Raw genomic sequence first — 16602 nt, forward strand, 5'->3', positions numbered from 1 at the left:
CTGTTTGACTGAGATCTGGTGAATGTGGATGCCGTTTGAGTACAGCGAACACAAGTCATGTTCAAGAAACTAGTGAGATAATTTGAAGTTTTTGGTATGTGGTGTTATCCTACTGGAAGGAGCCATCAGAAGTGAGGTACACTGTGCTCATAAAGAGATGGACATGGTCAACAGTATTCAGGCAAATGTGCAAACAAATGTTGAATCAGAAACTGAGAGTCCGGAGACCGGCTGACGGATTGTTGAAGCGACCTGGAAATTCCCCTTAGAGCTCTGACATCAACAAAGGATTTTTATCCAGTAAACTGCCGCTCGCTGGATATTTTCATTTTTTTCACATATACAGGGAGTGCAGAATTATTAGGCAAGTTGTATTTTTGAGGAATAATTTTATTATTGAACAACAACCATGTTCTCAATGAACCCAAAAAACTCATTAATATCAAAGCTGAATGTTTTTGGAAGTAGTTTTTAGTTTTAGTTATTTTAGGGGGATATCTGTGTGTGCAGGTGACTATTACTGTGCATAATTATTAGGCAACTTAACAAAAAACAAATATATACCCATTTCAATTATTTATTTTTACCAGTGAAACCAATATAACATCTCCACATTCACAAATATACATTTCTGACATTCAAAAACAAAACAAAAACAAATCAGCGACCAATATAGCCACCTTTCTTTGCAAGGACACTCAAAAGCCTGCCATCCATGGATTCTGTCAGTGTTTTGATCTGTTCACCATCAACATTGCGTGCAGCAGCAGCCACAGCCTCCCAGACACTGTTCAGAGAGGTGTACTGTTTTCCCTCCTTGTAAATCTCACATTTGATGATGGACCACAGGTTCTCAATGGGGTTCAGATCAGGTGAACAAGGTGGCCATGTCATTAGTTTTTCTTCTTTTATACCCTTTCTTGCCAGCCACGCTGTGGAGTACTTGGACGCGTGTGATGGAGCATTGTCCTGCATGGAAATCATGTTTTTCTTGAAGGATGCAGACTTCTTCCTGTACCACTGCTTGAAGAAGGTGTCTTCCAGAAACTGGCAGTAGGACTGGGAGTTGAGCTTGACTCCATCCTCGACCCGAAAAGGCCCCACAAGCTCATCTTTGATGATACCAGCCCAAACCAGTACTCCACCTCCACCTTGCTGGCGTCTGAGTCGGACTGGAGCTCTCTGCCCTTTACCAATCCAGCCACGGGCCCATCCATCTGACCCATCAAGACTCACTCTCATTTCATCAGTCCATAAAACCGTAGAAAAACCAGTCTTGAGATATTTCTTGGCCCAGTCTTGACGTTTCAGCTTGTGTGTCTTGTTCAGTGGTGGTCGTCTTTCAGCCTTTCTTACCTTGGCCATGTCTCTGAGTATTGCACACCTTGTGCTTTTGGGCACTCCAGTGATGTTGCAGCTCTGAAATATGGCCAAACTGGTGGCAAGTGGCATCTTGGCAGCTGCACGCTTGACTTTTCTCAGTTCATGGGCAGTTATTTTGCGCCTTGGTTTTTCCACACGCTTCTTGCGACCCTGTTGACTATTTTGAATGAAACGCTTGATTGTTCGATGATCACGCTTCAGAAGCTTTGCAATTTTGAGACTGCTGCATCCCTCTGCAAGTTATCTCACTATTTTTGACTTTTCTGAGCCTGTCAAGTCCTTCTTTTGACCCATTTTGCCAAAGGAAAGGACGTTGCCTAATAATTATGCACAGCTGATATAGGGTGTTGATGTCATTAGACCACACCCCTTCTCATTACAGAGATGCACATCACCTAATATGCTTAATTGGTAGTAGGCTTTCGAGCCTATACAGCTTGGAGTTAGACAACATGCATGAAGAGGATGATGTGGACAAAATACTCATTTGCCTAATAATTCTGCACTCCCTGTATATCATCTGTAAACTCTGGATATGGTTGTGTTCTAAAATCCCAGCAGATCTGCAGTTTCTGTAATACTCACACCAGCTCGTCTGGCACCAACAACTGTGTCACATTCAGAGCCACGTAAACAACCTTCCTTTTTTTTTTTTTTTTTTATTGATGCTCAGTTTGAATTTCAGCAGGTTGTCTCGACCATGTCTACATGCCTAGGTGCAATGAGTTGCTGAATTCTGATTCATTCAGACATTGTTAGTAACGAGTAGCTCAACAAGTGTACTTAAAGTGGCCAGTGAGCACGAACAGATGAATAAAAAGGACAAATAATTTTTTGCTAAATAAAATTGAAAGAAAAACACAAGTCCGATAATTTATTTATCAATATACCTGCAACAATGTCCATGTCTCTTTATTTATACAGCATATTTCATTACATGTTGCTTAAGAAAAATAAATGTAAAAAAGTAGGTGTACAGCGTCTTAAGGCCATAAAAACTAAATAATAATTAATATTAGAGATATTTTATATTTTAAAACAGTTGTTACTAATGCTATATTATTAGAAGATACAGCTTAAGTAATTCGGTTTCTGTTGGAACAAACTGTAATTTCCCAAATTACAATTTGACTCAGTTCTGACTGCCTGCTTTCTCAGCACTTTGTTCTTGAGGACAGTAGATGGTGCTATAAGAGCAAATCTGAAAGAATTCACGCTTGAACATGAAACGTAATTGACCATAAAATTACCTCAAAAAAGACCTGAAATAAAAGTATACACATGTCATATCTTTAAAACTCAGTTAAATGTACAAATGTGAATGATTATAGAAAAGGGTCAGCGTTAACATATTTATACATATGCTGTACGTGAAGTACACATAAGTATGTTAAGATTGTAAAAATAGTTTGATTACTTTTTGAATACTCTTTAACATTTTATATACTTCTATATTATATGTTCAAGCATTAATAAGTTCATAAAGATGTTTCAAAAACTGCTTTTGGAAGAATACAAAACTGATAAAGTTGATGACTGATAGTATATATAACTATGCTAAATTGTATCTGAATTATAGCTATCACTGTAGCTATCTTTATACTTGTCCTTCATTCCTTATTGTGTGGGGGAAGTGATGAGGGGAAGTTGGGGTAACACTGAATATGGTGATTCAATAGAGTGAGCGTAAGGTAGGGATTAATAAGTATGTACATATTTCTTCCTACTCCATTTCAGACTTAACGGTTGTCATTTCATGTAATTTAGATTCTATTTATTTTATTTTAATTTTTGTTTTTGTCTGAGAACGTGTGTGTGTGTGCGCGTGTGCGTGTGTGTGTGTGTGTGTGTGTGTGTGTGTGTGTGTATGTATATTTCTGAAATGAAGATGATGTTGTAGTAGTAGTAACAAGAACAGCACATTGGGTTTCATTCATATAAGCTCTTATGTAATAAAATAAAGGTGTAAACCTCCTAAAATGATGGCTGTTAAAATGTTTCATGTATCAAAATGTAGTTCTCACTTTTCTTGTTTTCCAAAAGGAAAAATGAGATGTAAAACATTTGGAATTCTTTACATTCATCTATACATCTGGCCAGTTGTTCATCTAATCTACGCTCCTTTTTGACAAAACACATAAATAAACCATGAGTAATGACCATAGGCTCAGCCTGCTGGTCAGGCTTCTGAGGAAGAAAATATGACTGGAACTAATAGTTGGAGGCCAGTCAGTAATTGGAGGTGTAGGTTAGAGCTACTTTGACTTGTTAAACCACTTAAACATTTAGCGTTTTCTGTTCCCAGTGATGTGGACCACACCTTTAGGTTCATGAGTGTACCATTAAATAACTAGGAGACAACACAGAATACCCAAGTCTGCGATAAAGAACAAAGAGCCAGAGGACTCTGTCATTTTGGGGCAATAATTAAGTCACAACGTTGTTGCGATTAGAATTTTCTCTTTGCCTGTTACGCTTAACTACATAAAACCTAATGACAAAAATAGATGCAATGACAACAACAATGACCACAATCCAAACCCACAGAAAGCGCACCCCAGGAACAGAAGACGCCTTCAGTGTATTGTTGCTGATGGGTGGTTTGACAAACGCTACAACGGGAGGAGTTGTGACTGGACCTTCATTAGGGTCCTCACAAAAGTTTCCGTCAACCTTTAGAAAGCCTTCAGGACATATGTCATAGCCAGCCTCTTGTATACTAGGGCATCTCTTTTGTGCACAGTGTGGTTTGCACTGCCTGGGGTCTTTGTTGTCTGGTATATATTGTTTGAAACAAGAGCATGTGTAACCCCCCTTAAAATCCTCACAATTCTGCTCACATGGTCCAGATGAACAGCCTTTATAGCTTTGAAAAAGGGTTGGATGCGATACTTCTTGTCCACGGCATGCATCTTGGAGCTCAACTTTGCACAGAAACCCATCAGCTTTATCTAAGCACGGTCTCTCTGTCCATTTTTCATCACTTGACAGTGATACGCAATGTGGAGAGCAGAGTTGAATGTGGTTATTCCAGGATGGAAGAAAGGTGATGCCCGGTCTGCCAGATATCCACTTATAGCCTCTCAGTGGAGCTGAGAGGTTGCTGCAGGCACCAGCTGGTAAATGCAGCCCGATCCAGTAGTTCCCAAACAATTCCTGACTCAGAATGTCAAACAACTTCTTATCACTCTTAGAGCACAACTGCAGAAGTTCTCCTTTCCTGTCATGGCAGGCTTCTTCAGCTGTTTTAAAATCCACTTCACCCTGGTTTAGAGTTATGCAGTCAGGTTTGCCATAATTACTGCAAACTGCTCTGCAGTGGTCAGGCTGCTTTATATCCAATCCTTTTCCAACAGTCAGTGAAACCATCAGAATAGTCATACTCATCCTAAGCACAGGCACTCTCGTCTGCAAGCAGGCCATGCTGTCTCATAGTGGAGTGCAAAAGGTTGCCTGTCTTAAACGATGGGGAATTTCCAGTCTTTGTGCCATTGCGGAAACAGGGTATCTCAGGAAGGAAATGAGATAAAGAAAAAAAAAATTAGTTGAAGTAGGACCAGCAGCAACAAAATGAAGAACAACGTTTAGATATACTAAATATGCAAAGGGCTCTTATATAAACTGCCAAACTAATTCAAGTACTTGCCTAAAATCAAGATTCCCGATTTTATACCAAAATGTGAGCCGGCACACTGGACCTCTCTGGGAAGTCAGGAATTAATCAAGCAGAACAATTGATTGCTAATTTTTATTTATTTTTTTCTGGAATGTAAGGTTTAATTTGGCAACCTCATCAAAAACAGTAATGTGTTTAAAATAAATTCATGGATAATAACAATAATATTAAATAAAAAAAATTAAATTGGATTCAAATTCTAACAAATTAACCTTTACAGAAACATAAACAATAATTCTGGTAATAGAATGGGCTTCATGAATGGTAGTGCTATCTATATATGTAAATAAGAACAACAAAGAAAAACAAGCAAACAATTCATTTTAGATTTTATACTTGCAGTATATAAATTGACACCAGTTTCATCTTTACATGATGGTGTGTAGATGTGGAACTTCAATCAAAAAGACTTATTTGTTGGTGTGTACAAGTACATGTCATTGTCAGAGACTAAACAGGTTTACTTAAAGGTACTTCTTGTTCAACAAAAACAAGAAAATTACCAGCATTTTTAAACATTTTGAAAGGCACCTTTTGTTTTTTATCATAGTCTGAATCTGCTCTGTTTTAGCAGGATGGAGTTTAATAATATCTTTAAAAAGGCTGAAATGTGTTGTGCTGAACTCTGGGCAGGTCAAAATAACTCGCTGTATTATCACGTGGTCCAAATGAGAGTTTACAGCCAGAGCCTATTTCAACTTCATATCGCTGCAACACAGTACAAAAGCTTTGACCTTTGAAGCTCTTCTAAACAATTTTTTTTTTCAAAAAGTACCTTTAAGTTCTTAAGAATGTTTGTGAGGTATACTCTCTGGAGAATATACGTGTTAGTCCACTTTTTACTTTTAGATTATATTATACTTCAGCCAGCTCAAACAGCAAAGTACCACCAACATTTTAATGCACCAGTAATAATGATCATATTATACAAATAATATCTCTTTAGTACTTTTACTTCGATACTTGTGTATTTTTTTTCTTTTTTTTGTTGTGTTATTTGGGGCACAGGTTGTAGAGTGATCAGTAAATGGTCTAATGATCATTTTCTGTGATATTAAAGCTAAAGATCCTCTTTTGTTTTCATAGTACACAAGCAGATTCTCAGGACAGGAGGTAATAGCAGGATTATACACAATAGCATAAAATATTGTCACAAACAAATGAAGAAAAGTGTCTGATCTTAACATTGAATGAAATTTTTTTTACAGCAAATACTGGTAACTTTCTCATAGGTAAAGATATTTACATTGCCTCAGACTATTAACCGTGCAATAAAAACAGTCGTTACACATCCTTCATAACCTTTACAGCATATTATGCACTTCCACTTAACACCCATTTACTTTTTATTTTTCCCCCATTATGACTCTACTCTTATTCAAATACTATTTGATGGACAATGACGTTTTCTGATTTGCATTTTGATATGTAGTGTAATCACAGGAGATTGCAAGAATTGCATAAATAAACATAACTCTAGTCAGTCTTTTCTGTCACTAAATGGTCATGGGTCATCAGTCAAGATGGACTCGTATAGTTTCTCTAAACGTGGATCCAAGCCAGAGGACACCCAGCAGTAGCCATCTGCAGTGGTGTTCTTCTTCACTTCTTTTTTAGAGCGACTGCATCGAAAAATTGCAAAAAACAAAGTAATTGCAATCAACACAACAAGAGGAATGACTGAACCGAGGACGCAGATTATCACCCTGGAATTGATTGTCTTGGCGAAACTCGTGGCCATGGTTGTGTTGCTCAGTGGATCCTTGTTTGTAACTTTCTCCGGGTCTGGAATGGGTGAATCGGTTTGAGGATATGGGTGCTCAGTTGTAGAACTGGTTAAAGACTCTGTAAAGTTTTCTTGTGTCTTCTCATAAGATGGGTAATCTGATGAGGTTAATGGTGCAAAGGTCACATTTGGAGCATAAGTGGTTCCATCATTTTCCAGGTGGGTGCATATGAAGCTTCCTACAGTATTTACACATTCAAACTTAGCCCCTGAACAGCTGTCAGTCACACATTCATTAATGTCTTCACATGAATGGCCATCTTCAGAGAAAGCAAAGCCTTCCTTGCAAAAACAAGAGAACGATCCAATGGTATTCAAGCAGATGTGCTCACATTTCCTTTGTGCACACTCATCAACATCCCTGCATTTGCCATCCATCATTTTGTAGCCGACTTTGCAGGCACACTTATAACTGCCATGTGTGTTTATGCACAGGTCGTTCTTACAAGCCTGTGATTGGCACTCATCAATGTCAGAGCAGTTGCGTTGGTTTTCGTGCAGTTCGAAGCCAACTGGACATTTGCAGAAATATCCCGACTCGCTCATTACACACTGATGCTCACAGGTGTCAGGACTGCACAAGTCTTTGATCCTGCAGAGGAGTCCATCTTTTTCCAATTCATAACCTTCTCTGCAATCGCATCGAATTTCATCTGCATCCTGACGGCACAAATGTTCACACCCACCATTGCTGATATCACAGCTTCGCTTTCCTGTTTTGCAAAAGGGGCCCAGGTTAGTCCACCGGTAGGTATGGTTAACAGCGTTGCACAAAGACATGCGATCCTCCTGATCGCTACACCGAATTATAGCAAAAGTTCCATGAGGAAATGACTTCAGTTGACTTTTAAGTGGGTCTTGTGAGAAAGGTACTGTGTAAGCGATTTCCCCAGGCCCCAGTAGAGCCAAAGGTTCACACATCCCCTTAAAATAAAACTTGCATGCATAAAAAGCTTTACGTTTTTTGCAAGGGACAGCAGTCCATTTCAGGTGATTCTCACTTGAAAAGTTGTAATCAATATTTACACATCTCTCTGCTAAGCATGTGGAGGCAGGCTCTTCTTTCCAGTTGGAGTAGTGGGATTCCTCATTTCCAGATACCCATTTAAATCCTCGGAGTGGCTGGTCAGGAAATACACAATTGGTTTCTTTGAGTTTTAATCCAATCCAAAATTCAAGCAGCGTCCCATGTCGTTGACTTTTTATTAATGAGAGAAGTGAGCGCACCACATCCTCTTCTTTTCGGTCTCTTATGGTCATCAAATATCCTCCTCTTTTGTCGCAGTCTTCTTTGGCCTTGTCAAACCTCTCCTTCTTCATGTGTGCAGTGAAGCAGGCATTAGAGGTGCACAGCGTTTCATGTTCAAACCCTGATAAACCTTCGAAGCTGTTAATGAGCTGCAGGACAAGAAGCCACAACATAGTTGCCACGAAGATCAGCAAAATGTTTGCTCTCCAAAGGGTTCCTGGGAGTTTTAGGGTAAAAAGAGACCAATAAGTGGTTGCCCATTCGTAGCCAAAGAACAAGTGTTTCTCAAAGCAACATTCAGGCTCCAGTATCCTGTTTGCAAAACTAAAGACGGAAATCATGTTTAGCAGCAGTTAGTAGCTCTTTCTTACTCCCATGCTGACTGGTTCCGTTTCGAGGAAGAAAACAATGAAAGGCTCTGGAGTGTTTTGACTGGTTATCCAGATGTCTCCGGCCCCAGCAGAGTTCAAGCTTTTTAAGCAGACTCCCTGAATTGTGGTGCCTTTCAATACATGAACATGGAGCGGTCAGATTCATGGAGGGGACTGTGCCATTACAAATAGCCGCCACAGGAAGTGAACCCGTGAACTTTGCCACTCTGTCGCCACGTCTGACCTTCACCTCATTATTTACTATAAAGATGTTAAAATTGCACTTATCGTAAACCATCAGTATTTTATTAACGTGTAATCTTCCTCCTGTTATGCAGGTATAGAAGTATCACTATTGATTAGATTTGCTGCCTACCCCCAGCTCTTATGCTGCTATTTAATCTTTTGTGTATAATAACCAAAATATGAGTTTTAATATTCATACTGTAATGGATTGTTTAAAACCTCCCAAAATGTACAATTTACATAACTCTTGATTACTGCTTTTTCATATTTAAACCCAATAACTTTTTGGAGGGCAAGTACAGAAGACCTTTGCGGGCCTTCATGTGAATACAGACGTTTCCTGTATTTGTTTAAATACAGGAAGTGCCTCGACTTCAATCACAGGAAACAGACACCAATCTCCACCCTCTGAGTGCACAGTGGCACTTAAATAGTGTCTACTTCAAACAAAGCCTTGCTAATAAATTCTTCCAAGTCTATTTAAAATATTATTACTATCAGGTTAATCACCGCCTGTCTACTTTGGTGTAGGAAATTCAAATAACTACATTTTACCAAACTGGGTGAATCTACGAAACTGGTGGCTTTAGTTACATGACAACGATCAGAAAACAAACGTAAATCTTTTCTGATGTGATGTGACTTAGTAATTCTCACACTTTATAGAAAACTGCCTTAACATCTATATTTAAGCTATTGTTTGCAATATTTTCTGAAGCAGATTTCTTTGAATTCAACCCAGTCACGAGCTTTTGTAATTCAGCTGTTTATATTTAATTTAGGTTTCTGGTTATATTCTTGCAAGTACTCTTATAGTTTATATTTGGAAATTAAAAAATACTTGAAAATATGTCAAACACCATTTGTTTGGATAAAATATTTTCCAATTTTAAATAAAAACATGTAAAAAAATTTTGTTCAATATTCTGAGAAGCTATATGAAAAATATAATTCGGGATTGTTGACCTGAGGGTGTGTCTGTTTTAATATGTGGTCCACTTAATAAAATTTTATTTTGGTATTTTCACAGCCATAATTAAAACACTGTAAACGTACATGGTTTTTTTATGGTTTCATCTTCTTTTTAGGTCATGGGTGTGTTTAGACCCTTTATCAGGGTAATGATAATGTGTTTTAATATTATTTTCTGACATTGTTTTATAATCATATTTTGCCATCTCCTCTACTGGAAAATGAAAGCTACCCAGAGCGCTCACACAGAGGCTGGTTTGTCATTAATAGATTAAATGAGACTTTGGTTGCTCTGGCAGAAAGAAGATGCAGAGGTCATTTCATGATATAAATTAGAGATGCAGATTTAAAACATTTATATGAAATACTGTAAAAGTGCAAACTGTTCTGATAAGTCACAACATCGCCCCTGCATTATTTGAATTTGTTCTCTAAATAGCATCAGAAACATTAGCTTATGTAGCTTAAATTACTAGATTATTGGCCAGTTTTAACTTTCGGAGCCATTAGTCTGCTGGCATATTACAAGTTGCCGGTAAAGAAGCTAATGTAAAGTTTATTTTACTTTCTATCTACCTTCTATTCCTGTTCTGCGCTTCATTGTTTGTTTACAGTACAGATCTAAATCCAGGTGAGAGCAAGTCTAAAGGATGTGACAAGTCAAAGCCTGTATTCATTCTAAATATTGTTATAAAGAGAGAGAAAGAGAAATTGACAGACAAGAGTGGACATGTAGTTGAGCGCAACTACATGATAAAGGGAGTCTAGCTTCTGTTTTGCCCATATTTTTTTGACACGTTTTCCGGCCAGTCGGTAATAGTAGGATTATATTTTCAGCTATTAATTAGTAGCAGAAAGTAGTGTCGTTAAATGATAATGCTTTAAGTTTTCCACTACATCCTGGCAACTTTCTCTCAGTCGAAGATATTTACACTGTCTCAGACACTTAACAGCTCATTAAGAAAAGGTAAAAACATGCATTCCTGTGGGACGAGAAACTGTGGGCCAGATGTATCCTGTTTACTTTGCTAACAAACTTGTCTGGAGTCCAAGATATATTGTGCAAGAACATTTAGTCTGGCACAATGTACATAAGGTCAGGGCAAAATCAATTCAATGAAGTCAAAAGAGCTCTCTGGAGAGGCTGACGCACACATCGGTATGAAAACATTTCTGAAGTGTTAAGTGTTCTCAATATTAATGTCACGGAAGGCGTTCAGAGTGAAGGATATGATTAATAACAGAACAGTTGCCAACAAACCTTCAGATATCCAGTGGTGGGAAAACTTGGAAGCCATGTCAGCTGTTAGAGCAGCTAAACAGAGAACACTGAGTACAATATAAGTCCATACGTGGAGTCTGCTATTTAAAGTCTGAGGAAACAACAGGCTTCATCGTGACTTGGATAAAATCACCCCAGCAAGTGCTGACAGCATGGCACAGTTTTGTTTGTAAAGGGAGGTTGGTAACTCGGGTTATTTACTTTTACAGGAACCATGACCTATAGTGACACTATTTCTTGGGTTGACAGCACATTTGTCCTATTGTCCTCCATTATCTCCTGCTAAGCAAAGACTTAACTGTAAGTAAGAAAGTATTTGAGAACCAGATTATGACTCTCCATGTCATCTGTGGTATTGGCTAGACTTCCATCCTCGATCAAAGCAATCAAAGCCTATGATGGATAAACTGTACCAGGTGATAAAAGATGGTAGAAACTTGCCCCAACTTGCAAATATTGCAAATAACACAAATATTCAGTGAGCTTTTTTTTTTTTTCATTCAAAAATGCAACCTCCATATTTGCATTTTAGGCATGTTCATGCTGACTGACAGCTCCTTCAGTCAGAGATTCATTGCACCTGTCAGGGCAGGACAGCTTTATGAGCTGATAACCTGCTGGAACCTCTGCTCAGGAATCTGTGCAAGTAAGTTACACTTATTCTAGGGAAAATGTGATGACAGCTGTGGTTGCTAAAGAAACACAGCAAAGGCATGAAGTTCTTCGGAATTGGGAGCGCTAAAGGAGACACGAGCAAAACAGGTGAGTATGTTTTCAACTCTTTGTGATTGAACATTTAATTTAAGGTTAACAGAACAGCTGTAATTCATGTGCCAACTTTATTCTGAGACGGCTACAAATAAGGAAGAGCTGGTTAGGTTATACCTTTAATTTCATATATTTTATTGCCATGTTATGTTATCTAGAATATTAGGCAGTGTGTTTGTTTAAAGGCAGGAAATTACCCAGCATCACCACTGGGACATTATTCCCTCCACCAGCCTCCATGCTCACTTATACAATTACTGTATTGTAATTACAGGGAGAAATTTAAAAAAACAAAAAAACAATTTTTACCTGAAATTCAAGTTCAATTACATTTTTAAAACATAATAGAAAACATAACCTATGTAAACCTTTTGTTTATCAATGACTTAGCCTGCCGAGGGCTCTGCAAAGACCACGTCACCTTTGATGTTCAGTCAAAAATTAGCAGCCATAAGGAAGTTTCTAATCCTGCACTGGGACATCACAGAGGAGTTGGCAAACTGTAGGCACGATTCACAACATTTAAGATTCTGATGTTGAAGGAAGCACAGTTTTCATACGCTTTCCCTGCTGATGTCAGAATAATGTGCATTGCAATCGTCATAGTCTCCTTATAGTCTGTAAGAGATTAAAGCATTAATGACCTTCTAGTTCTGCACAATATGGGTTAAGCCATCACACTGGGGCATAGCAGCACTGCACCACTTGAGTGAAGTCAAAGAGAATAGAGTACATGTTAATAGTGTCAGCAATCAGATCACTGATTGTGACGTTAAAATATTTGAGTAAAATTATTTTTCCTCCACCAAAGACTTTTTTGTGTATTATCACATCGTTTCTGATAAACAAGGATGTATGTTTAATGTATGATTTTAGGTCTTTACAGACCCAACCTTCTCTTGTGTGATCACCATCATTTCCACTACTGCCCTCTACTGGCTTCTAACAGAAATGTCCAGGTCTCTAGCTAGAGTCTAATTAGATATTGTTCATTTACAGTTAACATGCCATCAGTGACACCTGTTAACTGAAAGAGAATCAACAAAACAACAGAATGGCCTCCGAAGTCAACAGCCTACAAAACCTTTTGTTGTTGTTGTTGTTTTTGGCATGTCCAAATAACAGTAAAGAGATTAGTGATCGCTTCTGGGAACACTTTAAAGACAAGTGGTACCAGTTTGACTGGAAATAGCTTAGAAAATCAGACCATCGCCCGATGACTGATGAATATAAGACCAACGCAACGTTAGGCATGAGTAAAAGAGAATAATTCTCAGAAGATTTTAATATTTTTTTTCACGTTTGTGAACACCTATTGTGTGTTTGAATGAAATATTCTGCTTCGATTTTTCTGGTTCAAGACGTTTCAAAGCCCATAGTCTTTGGTGTTTACTTTTCTAACGTCAAACTGATGTTGTAGCTTAAAAAATAAGTTTTTCCTTGACTGGCATAAGAGTTCTCATACAGAACTTGAAGTCAAAAGACTTATATCTTTTGACTTCATGTTTTAGAAGGTCTCAGTTTTAAAATGTGGGTAGAGTGGTCTTCATGGTCCGCTGCGTAACAAAAACATAATTTAACGAAATGACTACGAATTTGGAGACAAGTTTGGCCATGTTGCAGTATCTCTCTCACTCGCTTGTTGTTTAGTGTGAACAAAACAAACTCAAACTCAAACTGGCATTACGCACCCACCCATAGATATCTTGATGCTTCAGAAGAAGTCATGAGGGATGAAACGTTTGTCCCACGTCCAGCTGAACAGAATCAACTTTTTGGGATATAGCCGTAGAACAGAGTAGCTACAGAAATGATAAATCATTTTGGCACTGCCAGCTAGCTACTATCACAAAAACCTTGTGTAATCTGGTTTTCCATTACAATTTTCTCTCTTTCCCCTTTTGGGCGGCTAATTATATTTTGATTAAAGTCCTCGTTATCTGTTAGTGCAGTTACCGAACATGTGTTTCTCTCTGTAAACATAACAGTGCATCACATTCAGTTACTATTTCGATGCTAATAATCAACAATTACATGAGTAAAAATAATACTTTCATTATGGGTTTTTATGAGGGCTCCTGTCCTTTTTGTTGCTGCCTATTCTACTCCTTTTTCTTCTCACTAGATGGGAAATTCACCATTACCTTCTTTTTAATTAAACTATTTTCTTGGGAATGGGTTGATTTTGTTTGATAATTTGGCCTCGCAGACTCCAGCATTTGACGGCATCCTTTAGTTATCTTAGTTTAGTTTCTTCATCTTCATCTTGTGCAGCCATAGGCAGGTCTTAACATGACACCAGTAATTTAGTTTCATTTTTCCCTATCACTTGAAAGGATCTGAACGTGATAAGATCACTGTATGCGCTATCATGCAAGAATGACTTCTGAATAAATAAACTGGAAATGTGCTTTGCCAGCTTACCTATCCTAAATTTGCAGGTAGAGGCGGTTAGACTGAACAGGGTAAAACATGCAAAAGAATGACATAGAATCTGTGTTTACCACAAATTTCAGATTAACTCATTAGCAAAGGTGTGAAAGTACAGATGCCCCTTTCTATAGAAATTCCCATATCCTGACTGCTGAGTTTATAACCTCTGGCCTCCTTAAGGAAACAAAGTAACCCTTCTCACGTGGCCAGCCTGGATAAGGAGTTTTTGCTCACTGACAGGCTCACACTCTGATAAAAAGCTTTAGTTTATAATTGCAGTTATCCTCCTAATTGCAATATTCTAATGGCAATTTAGGCCTTAACATTGACACTGGCTTACAATAATGCAAGTGTTAACTTCACCTATACACCTAGAAATACTGTATATAAGTAATCTATAATGGGGAAATTATGGCCAGTGAGGGGAATCCTTCAACATCCAGAACAGATGAGACATTCAAGTGCATCTTTGCTGATTTCACCACTGATGTATAACGGTGGTGAAAAGGATGCATGGGAGAGGTTTGCCTCTAAACAGGTTTTTATGGTGTGAAAGTAACCTAACCATGTACTCTTCTGGTTATCTTGTAGTTGCAGGTTGTGTGGTTTGTTCATCACATTTGTTTTTGTTTTTTTGTTTGTTTTTTTCTTAACAAATGAAAAAAATAAATCACAGGCAGGCCGCAAGCCAGTGCGTGCAGTGGGGAGTGTTGGAGAACAGAGCTGTGGCCTGTAAAGAGTGCTCAGTAGGAGTCGGGCTGAGAGAGGAACAAATAAGCTTTATTATTGGAAAACAAAGAAGAAAAAAGTAGAAAACTGGTTAGTCTAAGAACTGTCTTAGAATTATTACCACAACTCATCAGTGGGCTTTTTTGCAAGAAGACTGTTTCCTTAAAATAAACTAGATTGTTTGAGCTGATGACATTCAGGAGCGCTGGCTTTGTTAGAGAGTATGTATCTTACCGAGACAGGGCAATAACAACAACTTCTGCCCTTTTGAGAGTCCCTTATATATTGGGTTTCTCCCTAAAGACTTTATGCACATCAAATTCTATAACTGGTTTGTTAAGCAGTGCAAGTGAAAACAAGCATGTGATCATAATTCATTTAACTTTCAGTTCCAAGGAAAGTCATGTTTAAAAGGCCTTGGGGGGGAAATAATCACAGTCACATAAAGCCAGTTTTTATTTTCAGTGATGCAGAACACTTTTTATTTTACGTTTATTTTATTTGTTTTGGGTGTTTTTTGTTTTTTTAGGGTCTCACGTGTTTCTAGTTAATAGATATAGAGAAATATTTTACAACAAAAAAATGTTTTTATTAAGATTCAAGTTTATCATAACAAATGCATCATTACATCCATGATCAAAAGAAAGTACTCCAGAACACCCCGGAGTTATAGATGCCAGTGGTAGTGAAGATGAGGCTAGGATGTGGCTCTGAGTGACTCCAGTGAGGTGGAGATGGGAAAGAGGTGGGTTCCACAAGGGAATGTCTGAAGGGGAGATTGATGGAAGAGCACCGACATTTAAACCATGCAGAGTGGAGGCTGACTGGCTCCAAGAAGGCAGGCATGACGCTGATTGGACTCAGATGTCTGTGCAGGTTCTGCTTAGGTTTGCAAAGTCGCATCTGATCAAACCACAAGACTTCAGTAACAATGTCCTTTGTTGAGAAGAGACCAAAGTGTAGATGTTTGGCCACAGTGGTGATTATTTCGGCTTGTTTTGCCACTATAACACCTGGAAACTAGAGTCAAGCTTTTTTCACTGCTGCTCCATTTTGGCTTACGTATGTAATATCTTTCATGCTTTTCTTTGTCTGTGGTTGTATTATAATAGGAGGAACTGAGGAGCCTGAGGAATTTCCAATATTTATTGCACAGTTTTATCTGGCTGCCTATGCATGCCTCCTCCTGTTATTCAAAGCAGCCTTTAATTTAATGTTGAAAAACTTCAACTTCTGCAAAATGGAACGGGAAAGTTTTAAAAAGAAGCACATGCCCACATGCTCGTCTCAAGTGAGATTTCAAAGAAGCTCCATAAGTCAGCCTCTCCTATAATATACAGACTTGGGCAAAATTGTTGGTACCCTTCGGTCAATGAAAGAAAAACTCACAATGGTCACAGAAATAACTTTAATCTTACAAAACCAATAATAAATCTTAACCAATGAAAGTCAGACATTGCTTTTCAACCATGCTTTGACTGAATTAAAAATGAATGCATGAAACAGGCCTGGACAAAAATGATGGTACCCCTAGAAAAGAAAGAAAATAATGTGGCCAAAGGGACATGTTAATCCAGAGTCTCTCTTTTGAAATCCTTTATCTTATCTTAAGCCAACCTCCCTGGACGTGGCTGCAGGAGGAAATTGATGACAGATCAAAGATGCAGGGGACTCAAACGCAGGACTCCTGAATCAACTGAACACAAG

General features: G+C 38.2%; 2 protein-coding genes across 2 annotated transcripts; both read right to left on the reverse strand.

Moving 5' to 3' along the window:
- Positions 1-3217: 3217 nt before the first annotated feature.
- Positions 3218-5070, reverse strand: LOC113012558 (thrombomodulin-like). Its single transcript, XM_026152835.1, has one exon. The coding sequence runs from the start codon at positions 4804-4806 to the stop codon at positions 3811-3813; it is 996 nt and encodes a 331-aa protein (XP_026008620.1). The 5' UTR covers positions 4807-5070; the 3' UTR covers positions 3218-3810.
- Positions 5071-5121: 51 nt separating this feature from the next.
- cd93 (CD93 molecule) lies at positions 5122-8472 on the reverse strand. The gene has a single exon (XM_026152834.1). It carries the CDS (start codon positions 8433-8435, stop codon positions 6564-6566), a length of 1872 nt encoding a protein of 623 aa, XP_026008619.1. The 5' UTR covers positions 8436-8472; the 3' UTR covers positions 5122-6563.
- Between the last annotated feature and the right edge of the window lie 8130 nt (positions 8473-16602).

This window comes from Astatotilapia calliptera, chromosome 19, assembly GCF_900246225.1.
Source record: "Astatotilapia calliptera chromosome 19, fAstCal1.2, whole genome shotgun sequence".
In the NCBI taxonomy this organism is placed as follows: Eukaryota; Metazoa; Chordata; class Actinopteri; order Cichliformes; family Cichlidae; genus Astatotilapia; species Astatotilapia calliptera.

What these genes read in the sequence shown, in the direction of transcription:
- LOC113012558 (XM_026152835.1), bottom strand. Translation starts at nt 4,806, where the DNA reads ATGGCCTGCTTGCAGACGAGAGTGCCTGTGCTTAGGATGAGTATGACT.
- cd93 (XM_026152834.1), bottom strand. Translation starts at nt 8,435, where the DNA reads ATGATTTCCGTCTTTAGTTTTGCAAACAGGATACTGGAGCCTGAATGT.